Source organism: Parasteatoda tepidariorum, chromosome 7, assembly GCF_043381705.1.
Source record: "Parasteatoda tepidariorum isolate YZ-2023 chromosome 7, CAS_Ptep_4.0, whole genome shotgun sequence".
Lineage (NCBI taxonomy): Eukaryota > Metazoa > Arthropoda > Arachnida > Araneae > Theridiidae > Parasteatoda > Parasteatoda tepidariorum.
This window is the reverse complement of record NC_092210.1, coordinates 73,949,179-73,964,911: the sequence shown is the minus strand read 5'-3', so window position 1 is coordinate 73,964,911 and position 15,733 is coordinate 73,949,179. Positions and strand designations below refer to the sequence as shown.

Sequence of the window (15,733 nt, the reverse complement as noted above, 5' to 3'; positions counted from 1 at the left end):
TGTGAATACTTTTCCTAACGTTCACATTGCATTAAGAATATATTTGTCGATTCTTGGATCAAATGCAGAAGGAGAAAGATCTTTCTCCAGATTAAAATTTATAAAAAATTATTTGCGTTCAACAATGAATCAAGATCGTTTGGCATCTCTCGCACTTATGTCTATTGAATACGACATTTTGCGTAGTTTGGAATTCGACAGCATAATACAAGATTTCGTTGAATCCAAAAATCGCAAAAAAGTAATATATTAGATCATAAGATTCTGCAAAATAATTTATTACCGTAAAATACTTGTATTATATTTTTATTTGTATCTTCATAATTTTGTGCAAAATACACTTGTTGTTTTTAAAGCTAAACTATTTTTGACAACAAATTTTTTTCTCACAAGTTTTTCATAGGCCCCTGAATTTCGTAGGCCCTAGGCACGTGCCTAGTGTGCCTATAGGTTAATCCGGCCCTGCTTCCAATGATTGCAAACACTAGAAAAAATTTTAATAGAATAAAAAAAGTATTAAAAGTTTAGCTTTGGTTTTAAAAATATATAAATAATTTATTTTAAATATCAATAATTATAAAATTTGATGTCTATATACAGGAGAATGTTAAAATATCACTAATAATTTGTAGAATAAATATATATTTTTATCCATCAACACCTTTTCCTAAGCCAGTCCAGCGGTCTGGAACCCATAGGAAATAACTGTCCATGGCTTCACAGAATCGAATTTTATAAAGCTCAGGAGATACAACTGTAGGCATTTTTCCATGTCCTCCCAGAATTCCTGAAGATTTAATCAGCATCTCTACTTTTTTGTCCCAGGTAAAAGTTCGAATATAATCTAGAAAACAAAAGAAAAAGCATTAAAACTAAAGTACACAATCAACAATACCTCCTGCATTATTTGAATGTAGGGTTTAGTTGCACAAGTTCAATTCAATAAAAAAAGGGGGGACATTTTGTTCTAAACAAATGGTCTTAAAATAGAAAGGTTAAGTACAGGACAGAACCCATTATCCAGAAATCAGGAAACCGGAAAACCAAAAAACCGCAACGAAATTCGATCAATTTTCCCGCCATTTAAAAAAAAAAAAAACTTTTTTCCTCATAAGATTTTAGGATTTTTCTTTCTTTTTTGAAAGATGTTCACCTTACCATAATTTTGGAAATGATCATTAGTGTATTATTTCATCGTTTTTTCTTCTTTTTAAGAATATTTCAAAAAAAAAATTTTTTTTAGTTGGGTTTAACAATAAAAAAACGGCTTTTTGTAGCAATTCAGAAAACCGGAAAAATCAGTTATCCGGAATAGCGACGGTCCCGATAATTCCGGATAATCGGTTCCCTACTGTACACACTACAAAAACATCTTCATACATGATATTAATAAAATGGTACATAACAAAACAAGTACATTTATTTAAAATTATATAAAAGTTGCTAAATTATATAAAAGATAAAAGTTGCCAATATTTATGCGGTAGAGCACCATGGAAAACAAAAATTGTGGATAATTCGAAAGTTCCAAAAGGCGGAAGCACAAAAACAATTTAAAAATTTATTATAATACAAGCGTATATATTTAAACATAAGACAGAAATCTCTGTTCTATATTTAACCACTGAAACAACAAATGATAACGAAAAAATTATTACCGTTATTTCATAAAAGTGTTCAGTTTCCCCTTTTAAAGGGTCACAGTACGCTTGCAACAATTTTGGTATAATGATTCTTTTTGTGGGTTCTTTACATGGTCATTTAACTTGTAATTGATAATTTATCTTAACTGCTTAATTTTTTTTAAATTTTAAAAAAAAATTAAAAAATTCAAAATTTTTAAATCTCTAAGGCTTTTTTATTTTAACATATTTTCAAAAAATGTTTTTTTTAGTGATTACAATATTCGTCTTAACAATTTTCATTTGTTTCACTCATTTGTTGAAATAACGATTAGAATATTTTTTATAGATTATTTCGTAAAAAAGTAGCAAAAAAATGTTAAAAATTCCTGTTAGGTATATATAACATGCTGTAAAAATTGTATCATATCATAAGATGCTTATTTCATGCACAGTTTAAATAAGTGTATTATACTTAAGATAAAAAAAGTTTACTTCAAAACTTTATCTTAAATTTTAAAAAATTCCTTAGGGATTTAAGTAAGATTAAAACACAAAATTATCATCTACCAGAAAAAGCACTTTAAAGTCTGTCTGCGGAGCAAGTTTCTGTATTAGGGCAATCTAAAATCATTCATAACTTTTTTAAAAATGTAGATAGAGAGATGATTTTTTTTCAGTGCATTTGAAATAGTTTGAAGTTTTATTATAAGCAATAAAAATTTTTCGATGCTTTGGTCATTTTTTGGGTACTGTGACCCCTTAAAAAAATCAATGATTGATCACATGCAATATTATTTTTGATCTCTTCCTGGGATTCATGAACAATCAGCACTGCAGATAATTCACTCATGGATTATCAGGGCTCTATTGTAGTTGAAAAATGTTCCATAAGGGAAAATTTTTTGTTTTTACCTATAATTCCAACAATGAGTTGTCCTCTTTCTTCATCTAAACCAACCAACAATGAGTAATCCATCACTGATTGTTCCAAAAGAAATTGCGTGTCATTACTGATAGCCAATGTCAGGATTGTTTTGGAATGAGGTCTGATATAAAAGGGGTTATCACAGTTTACTAAAATAAAACAAAAATATTATTAGTATAACATTCTCACATTTTTCGGATTCTTACAAATTTGAATTTGAGATTCTTTGTCATACATAGAATACAGGGTTATTCATAATTCCCTGTAAACGCCATTTTTCTCTACTACAACTGGCTTCAGTGGTACATGTTACTGCCATCTACCGGCAACTGCTTAAATTAAAAATTGAATACTTTCAGAATGATTTCATATGTTCTTTTTTGCCATATTCGTCTTCGTTTTTTTACTATAATGCTTCGAAACCCAGGAGGGAATTATGAATAACCCAGTATAAACATCATTTTACACTTTTTACTGAATTTAACTGAAAGTAATTTCCAGTAGATTAAATTGTCACAACGAACCTCGCATGAGAATTCCCAGATAACCATGGATTTATTAAAAAATAAATGTTAACAAAATTATTTTAAAATCGTGAACCTTAGATAGTCTGTTCTGAAAATGGTGTTCATTTTCACATTTTTAACTATTACCTTCGTCTCATTAAAACAAAGCATGATACTACTTTTTGTTTGAAAATGGACTGTATCAGGTCATCTATGAATGTGATAACATATTCCAATCATGCATTTCAGAGTGGTATATTTGCTTCTTGTTTTCCCTTATCTATAGTATTTTTGTAAATAGATTGTTTTCAAACTGTCAGTTCAATTGAAATTGCAATTTCAATTACAGTAGTCCCAATATATTTAAATTCATCAACAGCTTCAAATTCATTATCATTCACAAAATATATAAATTAATTGAAGTTTTTATTTAATTGAAGTTAACCAAATTATAATTAATGATTTATTAAAATCCCCAAATGAACTAATTCAAAAAAAAAAAACTAATGCTAAAAAAGCAGAATATATTCTATACCTAATAAGTAAAAAAAATATTAAATACAAGGAAAACTTATCAATCAAATTTAATAAAAACAACACTTAGAAATTACCAAACAGAAACGACAGTTAAAAAAATAAATATCAAATCCCAGGACAAAGTAGGATATAAAAAAATCTTTATCATAAAATTCATGAATAAGAAGATCCAATTTATTAAGTACAAAATTTATTACAAACAGAAAAAAAACTCAAATGCAGTGGAATCAGAAATGCCTCATTTGTAAAAAGAGAAAGCTGCAATCTGCTTCATAAAATAATCGTCCGCTTTTAGTAATAAATAATTGCATGATTATGTTAAACAGCAACCTTCTGCTTTTATTTCTTTATAAAAGCAAAAGATGTTTAGGGAAAGCAGATGTGATTGGCAAAACTTGCAAATGATATCACACCTCTAAAGAATCAGAATTTAGTTAATTAAAAAATATAGTTTCTTTAATAGATATCAAATAAACATAACAGACGATAAAAAAACTTTGTTACTAATAATTAATGTATTATCCTAAATTATAAAACAGTAATTTTTCATAATAAATCAAGATAAGGGAAAACTGAAAAAGGGGTATTAAAAAAACCTACTCTCAGAGCAGAAGTTTCCAAGTTCCTTAACTTAAACATCCAATTTCTAACACTTTTTTTAAGTTTGAATGAGACAGTCTGTGGAAATAACAGGTATTGTTTAATATTCATATTTTTAAACCACCATTGCTAAACATATAAAAATTTTAATCCCTATTAATAAACTATATTTAAAATTATGTGTGTGCGTGTTATTTTATGTGTAAATATTTATTTTGAAATTTAAATGATGAAAAATACAGAAGAAAATGATGCTAAACAAATACAAAATGAAATAATGCTAATCTCATAGATAACATTGTAAAGAAAAGTAGCAAAATAATTACTTTTTAAAAGATTTTCATCTAAAAGGACAACATCCTCTTCTACACCACTTGTATTGACTAGCCTGTTGCGGATGCTTCCTTTCAAGTCATATTTCTTTGTAATGGTTCGCTGATAAAACAAATTTTCCATAACTAGAAGATCCATTTTTGTGGCTGAATTGGTTGTAGTATTTTTGAAACCTATCCTATAGATTCCAACAATTTTAGCCAGCAAAGTAGGTTTCTGAAAGAAAAGCTATGTCATAAAATGCAATCTTAGTATTAACAGACAGTAATTAATTTTTTCTAAGGCCAATGTATTTTTAGTAATTTTAGATTATTTTAATTTGGTTTTTAACTAATTTAGATCTTTAATAACCCACTTTTGGTGGTAGACTTCCTCCGGGTCATGAATTTCATGGACATTGTTTAGCCCTGCTAACTTTGGGGATAAGGAAGAAGAGAAGAAGAGATTTTTAAAAAAAAATTTTTATCAGTAAACTAAAAACTATTCTCTCTAATTATTGAATATTACAAAATGTTAAGCAAAATACTGATAAAACTATTAAGTTTTGAGCACAAATATTAAAAACAATTTGAAGTTATTTACCATTAATTCAAATGTTTTGAAACTTTTTTTTTTTTTTTTTTTTTAATAACGGCAGGCACTTGAACTCTCGTTCTTCGCCTCGGAAGATGCCGGAAGTGTTGCTCATTTAGCGTTACCCAGTGGGCACCTGTGAACCTAAGTCACGGAGGCGAGCAACATTACCCACGCCACACTGCCACAAACCCGTTCATAGGGTGGGCCACATTCACACATCACACACAACAGAGGACAGCACAGAGAGAAACATCCATGCCCAGAGCGGGATTCGAACCCGCAGCCATTGGCTCCGCAGTCAGGCACGCTAACCGCTCGGCCACCTGGCCGGCTATGTTTTGAAACTAAGCATTAATAAAAGAATGGAAAATCAGTAATTTGTGCATAAAAATTTATATTTAAAAACTCTTAAGTTCATTTCATAAATCACAGCTGACTTAGAATTTTATGATTAGAGATATAAAAATAAAATTCGTATTAAATATATTTATTGATAAATACTTTTAGATATGTCAAAATTGTTTGCAGTATTCAGTCTTAATATCAAATGGACTGAAATTAGTATTGCAACTGTGAGATTTTGTAGTATGATAAATAATATATAATTTGGTTATGATGTTTTAAACGTCCCTTATACAATTATTAAATAAAGATCTACTATACTTATTTATGTAAAACATTGAAAGAAACTACAATTGTTTTAATTTCTTAAGAAATTCATCAAATTTACTTTTCTTCGAATTTTTGCTTTCGAATTTGCACTTATTTAAAAATTATTCATTAAATGATGTGGAAATATAATTATCTAGACTAGATTGCCATTAAAACCTGCTCAAAATTTTAATTTAATATTTGATATTCCATGATTAAGAAGAGTTTCTTTCATTTCTTCCACTTGGGTTAAAAGAAACTTGTTTCTTCCTGGACGTTTTTTCCATGTTTTCCATCTTTAGTAGAAACCTAATTACTTACTTATTGAAATATATTAATTCAATTTAAAAACGTTTAAATGCATTGCAAAGCTAAAATTTTAAAAAAATCATTTACCTGAGAAAAACTTACTTCACATCAAAGGTTAAAATTCGATAGAGATATCACAATTCATTTAAGCTAAAACAAGCATACCTTAAAATAGGGAGAAAAATAAAGGATATGCAGAAATACTGGTGTTTAAAATTGAAAAAATATTAAATTTGGTGGATTATTTACAGAACTACTGGACAGATTTTTAATAAAATAAAGTATGATAGGTTATAAATAAAATAACAAATGCTCACACTTGAATGTACGTAACACTCATCCAAGTTAGTTACAAGGTATTAAATAGTAGTTATGAAATAGGAAAAAAAATGCGAATAAGGGAATAGTCCCTTCTTACACATATAGAGACTTTACATTGCAGTTAAATAGTAGAAATGATGCAATTTAGGATTCCCTGAGGCATATGGCTCTACTCGTTAAGCAACTTTGTTTTGAGGCCCTAGAATGTTGTCAGAATGATATTGCAAGCTCCAATAATTCTTCTCGAGCATGATCTTTTAAAGTTCATGCCTGGAGATATGGCTTGCCAATAGGTACAACAAATATCTTCCCTTTCCAGGAATTCATTGGCTGCATGAGATCTATGAGGATAAGTATTGTAATCATTCAAGTGAAATCAGGGCTAATTGCACTACTGAAAAGACAAACATAGGACTCCAGGACCCTATTCCCCTCACCAATCAAAATGTCTCTTTCAAAGACATGGAGTTCAACATAAAGTAGTCCCATACCCTCAAACCTTCTCTGCAGGAATGGCTAAAGACACTTTGAGTAAGGAGTGGGTTCCTGGTTTCATATGGACAGAACAATGAACTTGCAACATGCCTTCAAATGCCTGTGAACTCTACTTTATGGCCGCAGAGATTAGACGGTGTAGCCAGGCAACATATTGGATGATCACAGAGACTTGAAAGAGGAACCATGACTTATGAGAGGTATGGATCTTCGAGCCCTATCAAATAGTTGGTCCCGATTTTATTTAAATGGATGACAATGCCTGTCATAATAGACCTCATCAGGTTGGTGATTTTCTCAAAAGTATAGATATTTGCCAAAAGGATTACCTAGACATATGTTCAGACATGAATAGTGTGCTTCAATACCTGTGACAGCCATCCAGGACCTGAAAATAATGTAGCTGAACAAATAAGACCGATTGCCACAGGACCTCTTAGAATCAAAAAGGAAAAATACATTTTCAAAAGCCTTACAAACAGTTCCATGAACTAATATGTTCTAAAGAACTTGATTAAAGAAAAAAAAAACTGCAATTACAGAGACATTTTTTAATGATGCCAACGAATGACTTATAAGCCAATATTAAAGTAGCAACATGGAAATTATAGCTTTGACATTGTTTACAATTTTCGAAATTACACGGTCAATTTCATTTTTCATATTAATGATTTTTTTACTCATTATTAAATTTAAAAAAATCATCAGAAATCAAATTAAAAAAAAGAAAGATATTTCTGCGTACATATATTTATTAGCAAATGCTCACAAAACCCAAAATGAAAAAGGTAGTTAACTGAGAAACAGTGATGCTATGTTAAGTTCAAAAACATTTCGAAAACCAAACATATATGAATCTAAAAAATGCAATAAATTTGAGTTTCTTAAAAAAGAAAGTAAAAGTTAAGGTTTGGTATAAAATGAAAATTTCAAGCAATTTACCTGCTCTAAATAGGCTTTATTTAAGTACTGGAAATAAGATGGCGCCAAGTCCATAAATGATTGCAATTCTAATCTGGGCATTTGTTTCAGAATAAAACGATCATCTGTGGAAAAAAAATACATTCAGAAATTTACATTTACAATATACTTTTATCACTTTAATAAAATTTCAATGCTTCATGTTATTTAACTTTATGCTTCAATGTTATTTAACAATGCTCCATGTTAACTTACTTAAATACTGATTATTTTTATTTATACACAACTGCTGATTAATTTCACTACACCTTTTTTTTTTCTTTTCATGGAAAGCATGCAAAATATGCAATATTTAAGTTACTGTTAAAACTGCTTCCATTAATATCTGCATCAGATACATATTGGGCATAAATAAGGATAAAAATATTTTTCAACATACACATGTTAAAAAAATCCTTGTTAAAAAAAATTTATTTTTTTTTCAACACTTATTGTTACACATCTCCACACGGTTTTGTAAATCCCGATATTTTTAATATGTATTAATATAACAACGAATCACGCATTTAAATGCGTCCTTAATTTTTGCCACAAATAAAGGGTACATAAATCTATGAGGCATTGCAAATCTAAGAGTTTTCTTTTTAATCGTTTTTCAACAATTATTGTACGATTTTTACAGGATTTAAAAAATCTTGATATTTTTAATCTCGTATTATAAGGACTTAAGATTTTCGAATCAGGCATTGTAACCATATCATTTTTAATGATTTTTTTTAATTCACTAAATACAAATGTCCTAAAGCTAAAAATATGCTGATTTGAATCCCAACTGAATGTTGAATCTTATTCAATGCTGTAATGCAACAATTTAATTTTAAATCATACAATTTCTTTAATTGAAATATAATAATTCTGCTTCTGAATGTCTCAAACATAAAAAAATGTTTCTTTAACTCTTAGCTTATTTTGTTCAAAAATTATATTACTTAACTAATTTTAAAAATTATCAAAACAAGAATTTGGTGATACTCTAATTTATTTCAAGCAGTCTTAGAGACATCAAAACGTAACTTTAAATTTTCCCACATTGCTTTATTTTGCATTAATACTTTTACAGGAACGCAATAATAGGTGAATATTTAAAAACTACACATTTATGTTTATTAAAAGTAATCCAAATTTAAAATTAGCAATAAAACTCCAAATTAAAAAAAAAATAAGAGAAGATATGCAATACTTTTCCCTTTGGTTCTATGCCAGCTAATAGTGTTTACATAAAGAATAAAAAAATAAATTATTAAAGAGATATTTTCTAACAAAATCAAACTTGATTTGGTTTTTAAAAAAAACCATTCAATCAATTTCATACAATCCTGATCGAAATTCATGCATAGTAGTGTTTGTTGATGAAAAAATAAAAAGGTCTCCATTCAGTCTTTCTTTTAATTGAATTTAATACTGTTTACGCTTCAAAATGAAATTAAAATATACAAATGTAAAACATACCATGAGTTTTGCAAAACATTGATCCTGATTTTCCACCTCTAGCAATCCACTGCACACAATGAGATAATGAACGTATAAAACGCTCTTCACCTTCAGTAAAGATCAGGCTTCTGAGTTTCCTAAATTGTTCAGCATAATAAACCCTGCAGTAAAACTTAGTTGTATTATCAGAAAATTGGATCTCAAGGTGCAAAGTTGATGTTTTACCGGCAGTTTTCAAGTGTGTTTTGTCAGTTGAATCCAGAGAGAAATCTAAAATTGAAAGGAGTGTAATTTAGGAAACAAAACAAATATTGGCAAAAATTTTAAACAACATGAAAAATGAGATATTGTTTTATTTTTTCAATGGAATCAAAGTTATAGCTGAACCAATCTTACGGATGACTTTTAAAATATAGATAGAATACAACAATGATTATCCAACATCTTCAGGATCAGAGGTATGTTGGAAAAAGATGATAGGAGGCCGTTTTAAGTGTAAATGATTTTTAAGTGCATAAGCATTAAACTATGAGCTAAATTACTTAAAAGAAATAATAGCTTTAGTAACGTTTATAATTTTCAATGTTGAATATAATCATAGTGTATTTTGAAGAGAAAAAAAACAAAAACATTTATAAATTTTTTCTTGCAGCAAATTTTTTTACTTGTTGTCACAAAAGTAAGTGGGTAACACCATCTGTATTACATATGATGGTATTATTACTCATTAATAATGTTGAATATGAGTTAAAACACAAATCTATAGCGTGCTTCGGAAGCAGTGAGTGATCAATTATTAAAGTGTAATTTAATTCAGCGTTACACAATTGGAGTTATATACTTCATTCCATCTTGTCTTCTGTGAAAGGCACTCAGACCTGATCACAGCCATTGTCATGTGTGCCACTTATTTAACAGTGTTCAAAGCATAAGTAAAAATTGTCAATGACGATCTGACTTTACACGTCCCCTTTGCTTAGAATTATAAATAAAATGCATTTAATAGAGAAAAACTTCAGATGTATTTCATAAACAAAATGTATGCATTTTGTGATATTCATTTACAACCTAGTAATGTTAAATCTCGGAGCAACCCAAGAATTATTTGTCAGAACGTATTGTTACATTCGTTGCCTTCCCAAATATTGGCAAGTTAAGGTGGGAAAAAGTGAACTGTAAAGGGCGCAAAATAAAAAACGGACCATCCTGAATAACTTTTGATCAGATCTTCACGTTCTAGGACTCAATCCTAATGGTTCAAGGGGTTAAACTCAAATATGTTAACTAATTAGTACAGGCAATATTTTAAGTTACGAAATCTGACACAAAAATGCACCTTCTCTGAATAAACAAACCTTTTTTCAACTGATTTAGATTTTTGTCCTGTTTGACTAAAGTTTGGGCCCCTTAATTCCATCACGGTTTTCACAAATTAAATATAAAAGCTTGGTTTAAATTTTAAAAAAAAGATTAAATATTTATCTATAAAAAAGAAGTCTACCAAAGGTGTCCTCGCTGCTAAGCTGACCACCCTCAGATTTCAGAGAAACATCACTTTGCATCTTTGAAATTTGTCTATGTTTTAATAAAGGACTAGATGTCAAGCTATCTTTTTGTGATACATTCAAAGTATTTAAATTGAGTTTCAATTCTTGAAGTTTTTGATCATAATCATCAGTTGCTAAGGCATAAGCGATTACAGAACTAGGCTCTTCTTCATGGACAACAATAGGTAACTAAAAAGAAATAAACCACAATTTTATAAAAACAGAATATTTTGGGCATGCTTACTTAATGAATAATAATATACATAAAAGTGTAACATATTATAAAGATAAATAAAAGTGCAACATATTAGTAACCTTAAATAACAAATTAGAAAACTTATAACTAAATACTATTCAAGCTTACAATTATGATTAATTTTTTACCAACACTATACTGAATTAAATTACAGGGTAGATGAAAATTACTATTCAAACATAGTAAAATAATAAAATCTGTTTGAAAAAAAAAATTTCAATCAGTTTTTTTTCTTAATTGAACTGAATGATAAATTTAAGGATGCAAGAAAATAAGAAGAATAAACAATATGTTTTTAAAACTGATCAGAAGTAAATACAGTGACAAAATAAAATATACAGTAAGTGTAAATTTCATATGAATCGAAATATTTTTGCATGCAATTATAAAATTTGTTCAAAAGATCCTAGGTAATTTTTTTTTTTTAAATTTTATCATTTTAGGAAATAAGAAGAAAAAACAATATGTTTTTAAAACTGATCAGAAGTAAATACAGTGGCAAAATAAAATATACAGTAAGTGTAAATTTCATATGAATCAAAATATTTTTGCATACAATTAAAAAATTTGTTCAAAAGATCCTAGGTAATTTTAAAATTTTAACATCATTTTAAACTATTAAATTTCAACTGACAAATTATAAAATTATTTAAATATTTTCAGAATAATGAAATTTAAAAAAAATAGCCAAAATTTTAAACTTTTATTTCACAAGAACTATTCAAACAATTTTGTATTTCGTCATTTATATCTAGTTTAAAATGGAGTAAAAATTTATGTATCTTACAATTCAATAAGTTTTCCATAAAATAATAGGAATAATTGATAAAATTTACTTTTCGCATGGAATTATCTTTGGAAAAACAAATTTTATAATTGTGTGCAAAACTTATTCAATTCACTTAAAAACTTTTTAAGATACAGTGAAATTAAAAAAGAAAAAGTGAAATTAACATCAAGAGACCTAAGTTTTTGATTGCTCTCGTGACTAAATTATTGGAACTATGTTTTGAAGAGTGCATCTACCCTCCATATTTTGTCCATATCCATTGAAAATAAGGGCATATTTATTCAGAGAAAGTATGTTTCTGCGTCTGTTTCAGTAACTTAATTGCAAGCCAGCACTAATTACCATATTGAACGTACAACTATTAAGTTTGGCACTTAGAACATGAAAATATAATTATTAGGACAAAAGTTATTCAGATTGTTCAATTTTATTTTATGCACTGTATGTACTATCTTCATAAAATATATAAAGAGTGGATAATGGTGAATGCTATAAAACTGTGTAAAGGCACCAGGGTGGCCACTCAAATCAGGTTTCAAATTTCCCTGATTTTTCCAGGTAAAAATCCTAAAATTTGCAGGTCAATGTGCTTTTTTCCTCATAAAGTGTAGGATGGGTACAAGAAAAAACATGTCAATATTATAAAGTATTTTATTTAAAATATTTTTTTAATGCTATTTCATCATCTTTGACTCAGGGGATAGAGAGCTAGCCAGGTCCTCTATTCTTTAAGAAACCATTGGAGTTTCATGTGGCATTTTAGTTTAACAGAGTTATAATGGACCAAATTTTGATGCAAGCGAAGTATTGCTAAGTTGATGGTATTTCAACTGTTTGGCAATAAATTTCTGTCTAAAAGTGGGTATAACAGATAGTAAAATAATTTTAATTAAGGAAATTAGTAAATAATTTAAATTAGTAAAATTAAGAAAAATCAAAGGAAAAATTCCAGCTTCTCTTTAAAAATCCCTGATTTTTCTAGGTTTTTTCCAGTATAAAAAAATTCCCTGATAATTCAAGGTTTTCCAGGTGGGTGGCCACCCTGTATAACGTACAAATAAAAACATATTTAACAAACATAAAAAAAATTTTTTTAAATACCTTAGGCGTAGGTAACAGCAAATGTTCCAATGGAGAGAAAGGGCTTTCAATCGGAGTGAATGAAGAACTATTCAAAAACTGAGATAACATAGTTTTAACACTTCTTTCTCGTTTTTCAGGTTTAGCTCCATCAACAGAAACTGGAAAAAAAATAATTGATAGGCTAGAGCTTTACAAACAACTGTTAAAAAAAGAAAGATAAATAATTAGTATACAATACAGTTAAAAAAGAATAACCATATACTTTGTTTTTCTGGAGTAAACTTCAAGCTTTGATTGCTCTGTGGAGTTGTGCTGTCAACATCTGATTTAGATCGAACATGATGCCTAGGTGTTACAGGTAAAGGCGATTCCTCTTCAAATTTTTCTTAAAAAAGTAAGAACAGTAAATACAGAAAGAGGATCGAGGTACAACTACCAGTTAAATAAGAAATATCATCTTAATTTATATTATGTAACTACTAAATAATAAAATTTTTTATTTTAAAGCGATTAAAGGAGTTTATTTTAAATTACCCTAAACCAGGGGTGTCAAACTCAAAAGCTAACTTGGGCCAAATAAACAATGCTTAACTTTAGATGGGCCGCAAAAAAAAAGAAAAATCAATGTTCATAGCAACAGATATTTTTATTTCGAATAGTACATTGTAATAAACATAAAGTTAAATTATTCTTTGATACTTGACATCTCTTCTCTGCTACCATCTTTCCTATTTCGGGAGAAATTTTATTGGCCGAGACTACTTTCAAAATTTACCCAACGTGAGCGTTATTAATACGGTTTCGGACAGGAGATTTATTTCCATTCATAACAGAAAATAAATGCTCTCACTGATAAGTACTTCCAAACATGGAAATAATTTATTATGCCAATTTTCGAGTATTTTCAAACATTGCCGGTAAATATTTGTTAAATTCAGGCACACCCACTTCAATGAATTTTGCGTTCAAATTTGAGTCGCACTGAATCTCAATCACTTCCATTTGCATATTACTAGGAACTGAGTCTATATTTATTGAGAAAATCGAAGAAAACAAACAAAATTTGTCTTCCAAAGAATTAAAATCTTTAAACCTTGTTTCAAATTCTGTTCTAAGATTTGAAATTTTTTCTGCGTATTTTTGATATGATGCAGCATCCCTGGAATGACAGGTGACGCAAGCCAATTAGAATCTTACATTTTCGCATGCACAATTTAAAATTATCCGTATAGTTTATAAATAAAGTATATTATAATTTTATATGCTAGTTTGCTTTCTAATTCACATTTCTACTTTACTTTTACTTTAAGTCGGATATATTCACTGGGCCGGAAAAATTTTCATCTCGGGCCGCGAGTTTGACACCCCTGCCTTAAACTATTGTCACAAAATTGTAGAAAATGTTTTGTCTAGAATTACATTATACTTTTATTGCAAGTATATATTTTTTAGATCATAAGAAGTTGATAAGCAATGCATATTTTCTTATTACCAATTCAATATTCGAGGAAACTTATTTATTTCACAATTGCATTTAAATTTCAGACTTAAATACGAAGTCAAATTTTTCGAATTAAGATTATATAGAAATGATTTTCTAATTATCAACAAAATATCAGTTAAAAGTATTTTTCTACAAAAGCTTTAGTTTCAGCTTAAAATAAAATTTATTGAATTTTCATGTATATTTTTACATGTTTAATTTAATATTACCCATTAAAGTAAGTGATCACTGAAAATTTAAATCTTCTAACAATATTAAATGATTTATTTTTTTTTACTAGCTAACAAAAATTATTTGACATTGTCAACGTTCAAGTCTATATCATTAGAATTACAAATTTGCTTAGAAGAAGTTGGATTTCCTGTGTGAATACTTTAAGACAAATTTAACCTCGTATCAGTCACATTGAGGTGTTTCTCGTAGAATTGTTAAAGTAGAACCAATACTTGAAGAAATCGCTAGGCTCATCGAATTGTGGAAAATGTTTTGATTCAGAAGTCTCAATGGTATTTATTGTGCTAGTTTAAAGTCAAATATATCCAAAGCTTTATCGATGATAAAAAAATTAAAAAAAATTTAAAGCAAAATGTACTTTGATCCTTCAATTAAATGCATACAAATGGAAACTAAAAAGCAAAATGGGTGCAAATACAGGATTTACATGCATTCTCAGGTTACTGTTACCAAATAAATCCAAGCTTCAAAATTTTATCAAATGTTCGGATTCAGACAAATTTTAACATGAATACAAGAAGAATTTCTGAAAATTATAATTATGATAATTTAGAATGTAGAGGCCCTTTAAGAAATATTAACTGATTACATCCAGAAGACATCCCAATTTGTTCAAATCTATATAGTTCTCTTGCTAAAAATTTTGATAAAGACTTATTTTAATGAAATCCTTTTTTTTTAATTAGTTCAGAGCACAATCATCTAATTTTAGCTAGCTGTACTCTAAAAAATTATAGAAAAATAACATTTCTTTAATTACAAGTGCACAACTTTGTTCAAGTTCAATTTTATTCTCAAAACTATAATTCTATGATAAAGCGTAGTTAAAAAATAATTTATGATTTTATTTAAAAAATTTATGTTATGTATTTATGTTATTTAAAAAATTTATGATAATACATAATTTAAAGTGTAGTTAATTAAAATTTCCATTGGCTTCAAAAATTTTTAAAATGGAATTAAAATTCGACATGTTTCAAGCATTAAAAAATAGGCATCCATTTGCTAGATTTGCCAGACATCATCTTC

General features: G+C 28.2%; 1 protein-coding gene across 3 annotated transcripts in view; it reads right to left on the bottom strand.

Annotated features, from left to right (window-relative positions):
- Positions 1-529: 529 nt before the first annotated feature.
- LOC107450590 (fab1 kinase) overlaps positions 530-15,733 on the bottom strand; it is a 70,455-nt gene continuing 55,251 nt past the window's right edge. For 2 of the 3 annotated variants that reach the window (XM_043039380.2, XM_043039381.2), the window contains exons 32-39: positions 13,229-13,351; positions 12,985-13,124; positions 10,792-11,026; positions 9,309-9,560; positions 7,821-7,924; positions 4,520-4,742; positions 2,538-2,699; positions 530-844 (exon numbers count right to left, since the gene is read on the bottom strand). In XM_043039380.2, coding sequence (XP_042895314.1) covers positions 648-844; positions 2,538-2,699; positions 4,520-4,742; positions 7,821-7,924; positions 9,309-9,560; positions 10,792-11,026; positions 12,985-13,124; positions 13,229-13,351 — 1,436 coding nt within the window. In that variant the 3' untranslated portion in view covers positions 530-647. Of the gene's footprint in view, positions 845-2,537; positions 2,700-4,519; positions 4,743-7,207; positions 7,267-7,820; positions 7,925-9,308; positions 9,561-10,791; positions 11,027-12,984; positions 13,125-13,228; positions 13,352-15,733 lie in introns of those variants that run through there. The other variant, XM_071183630.1, reaches the window with a different exon arrangement.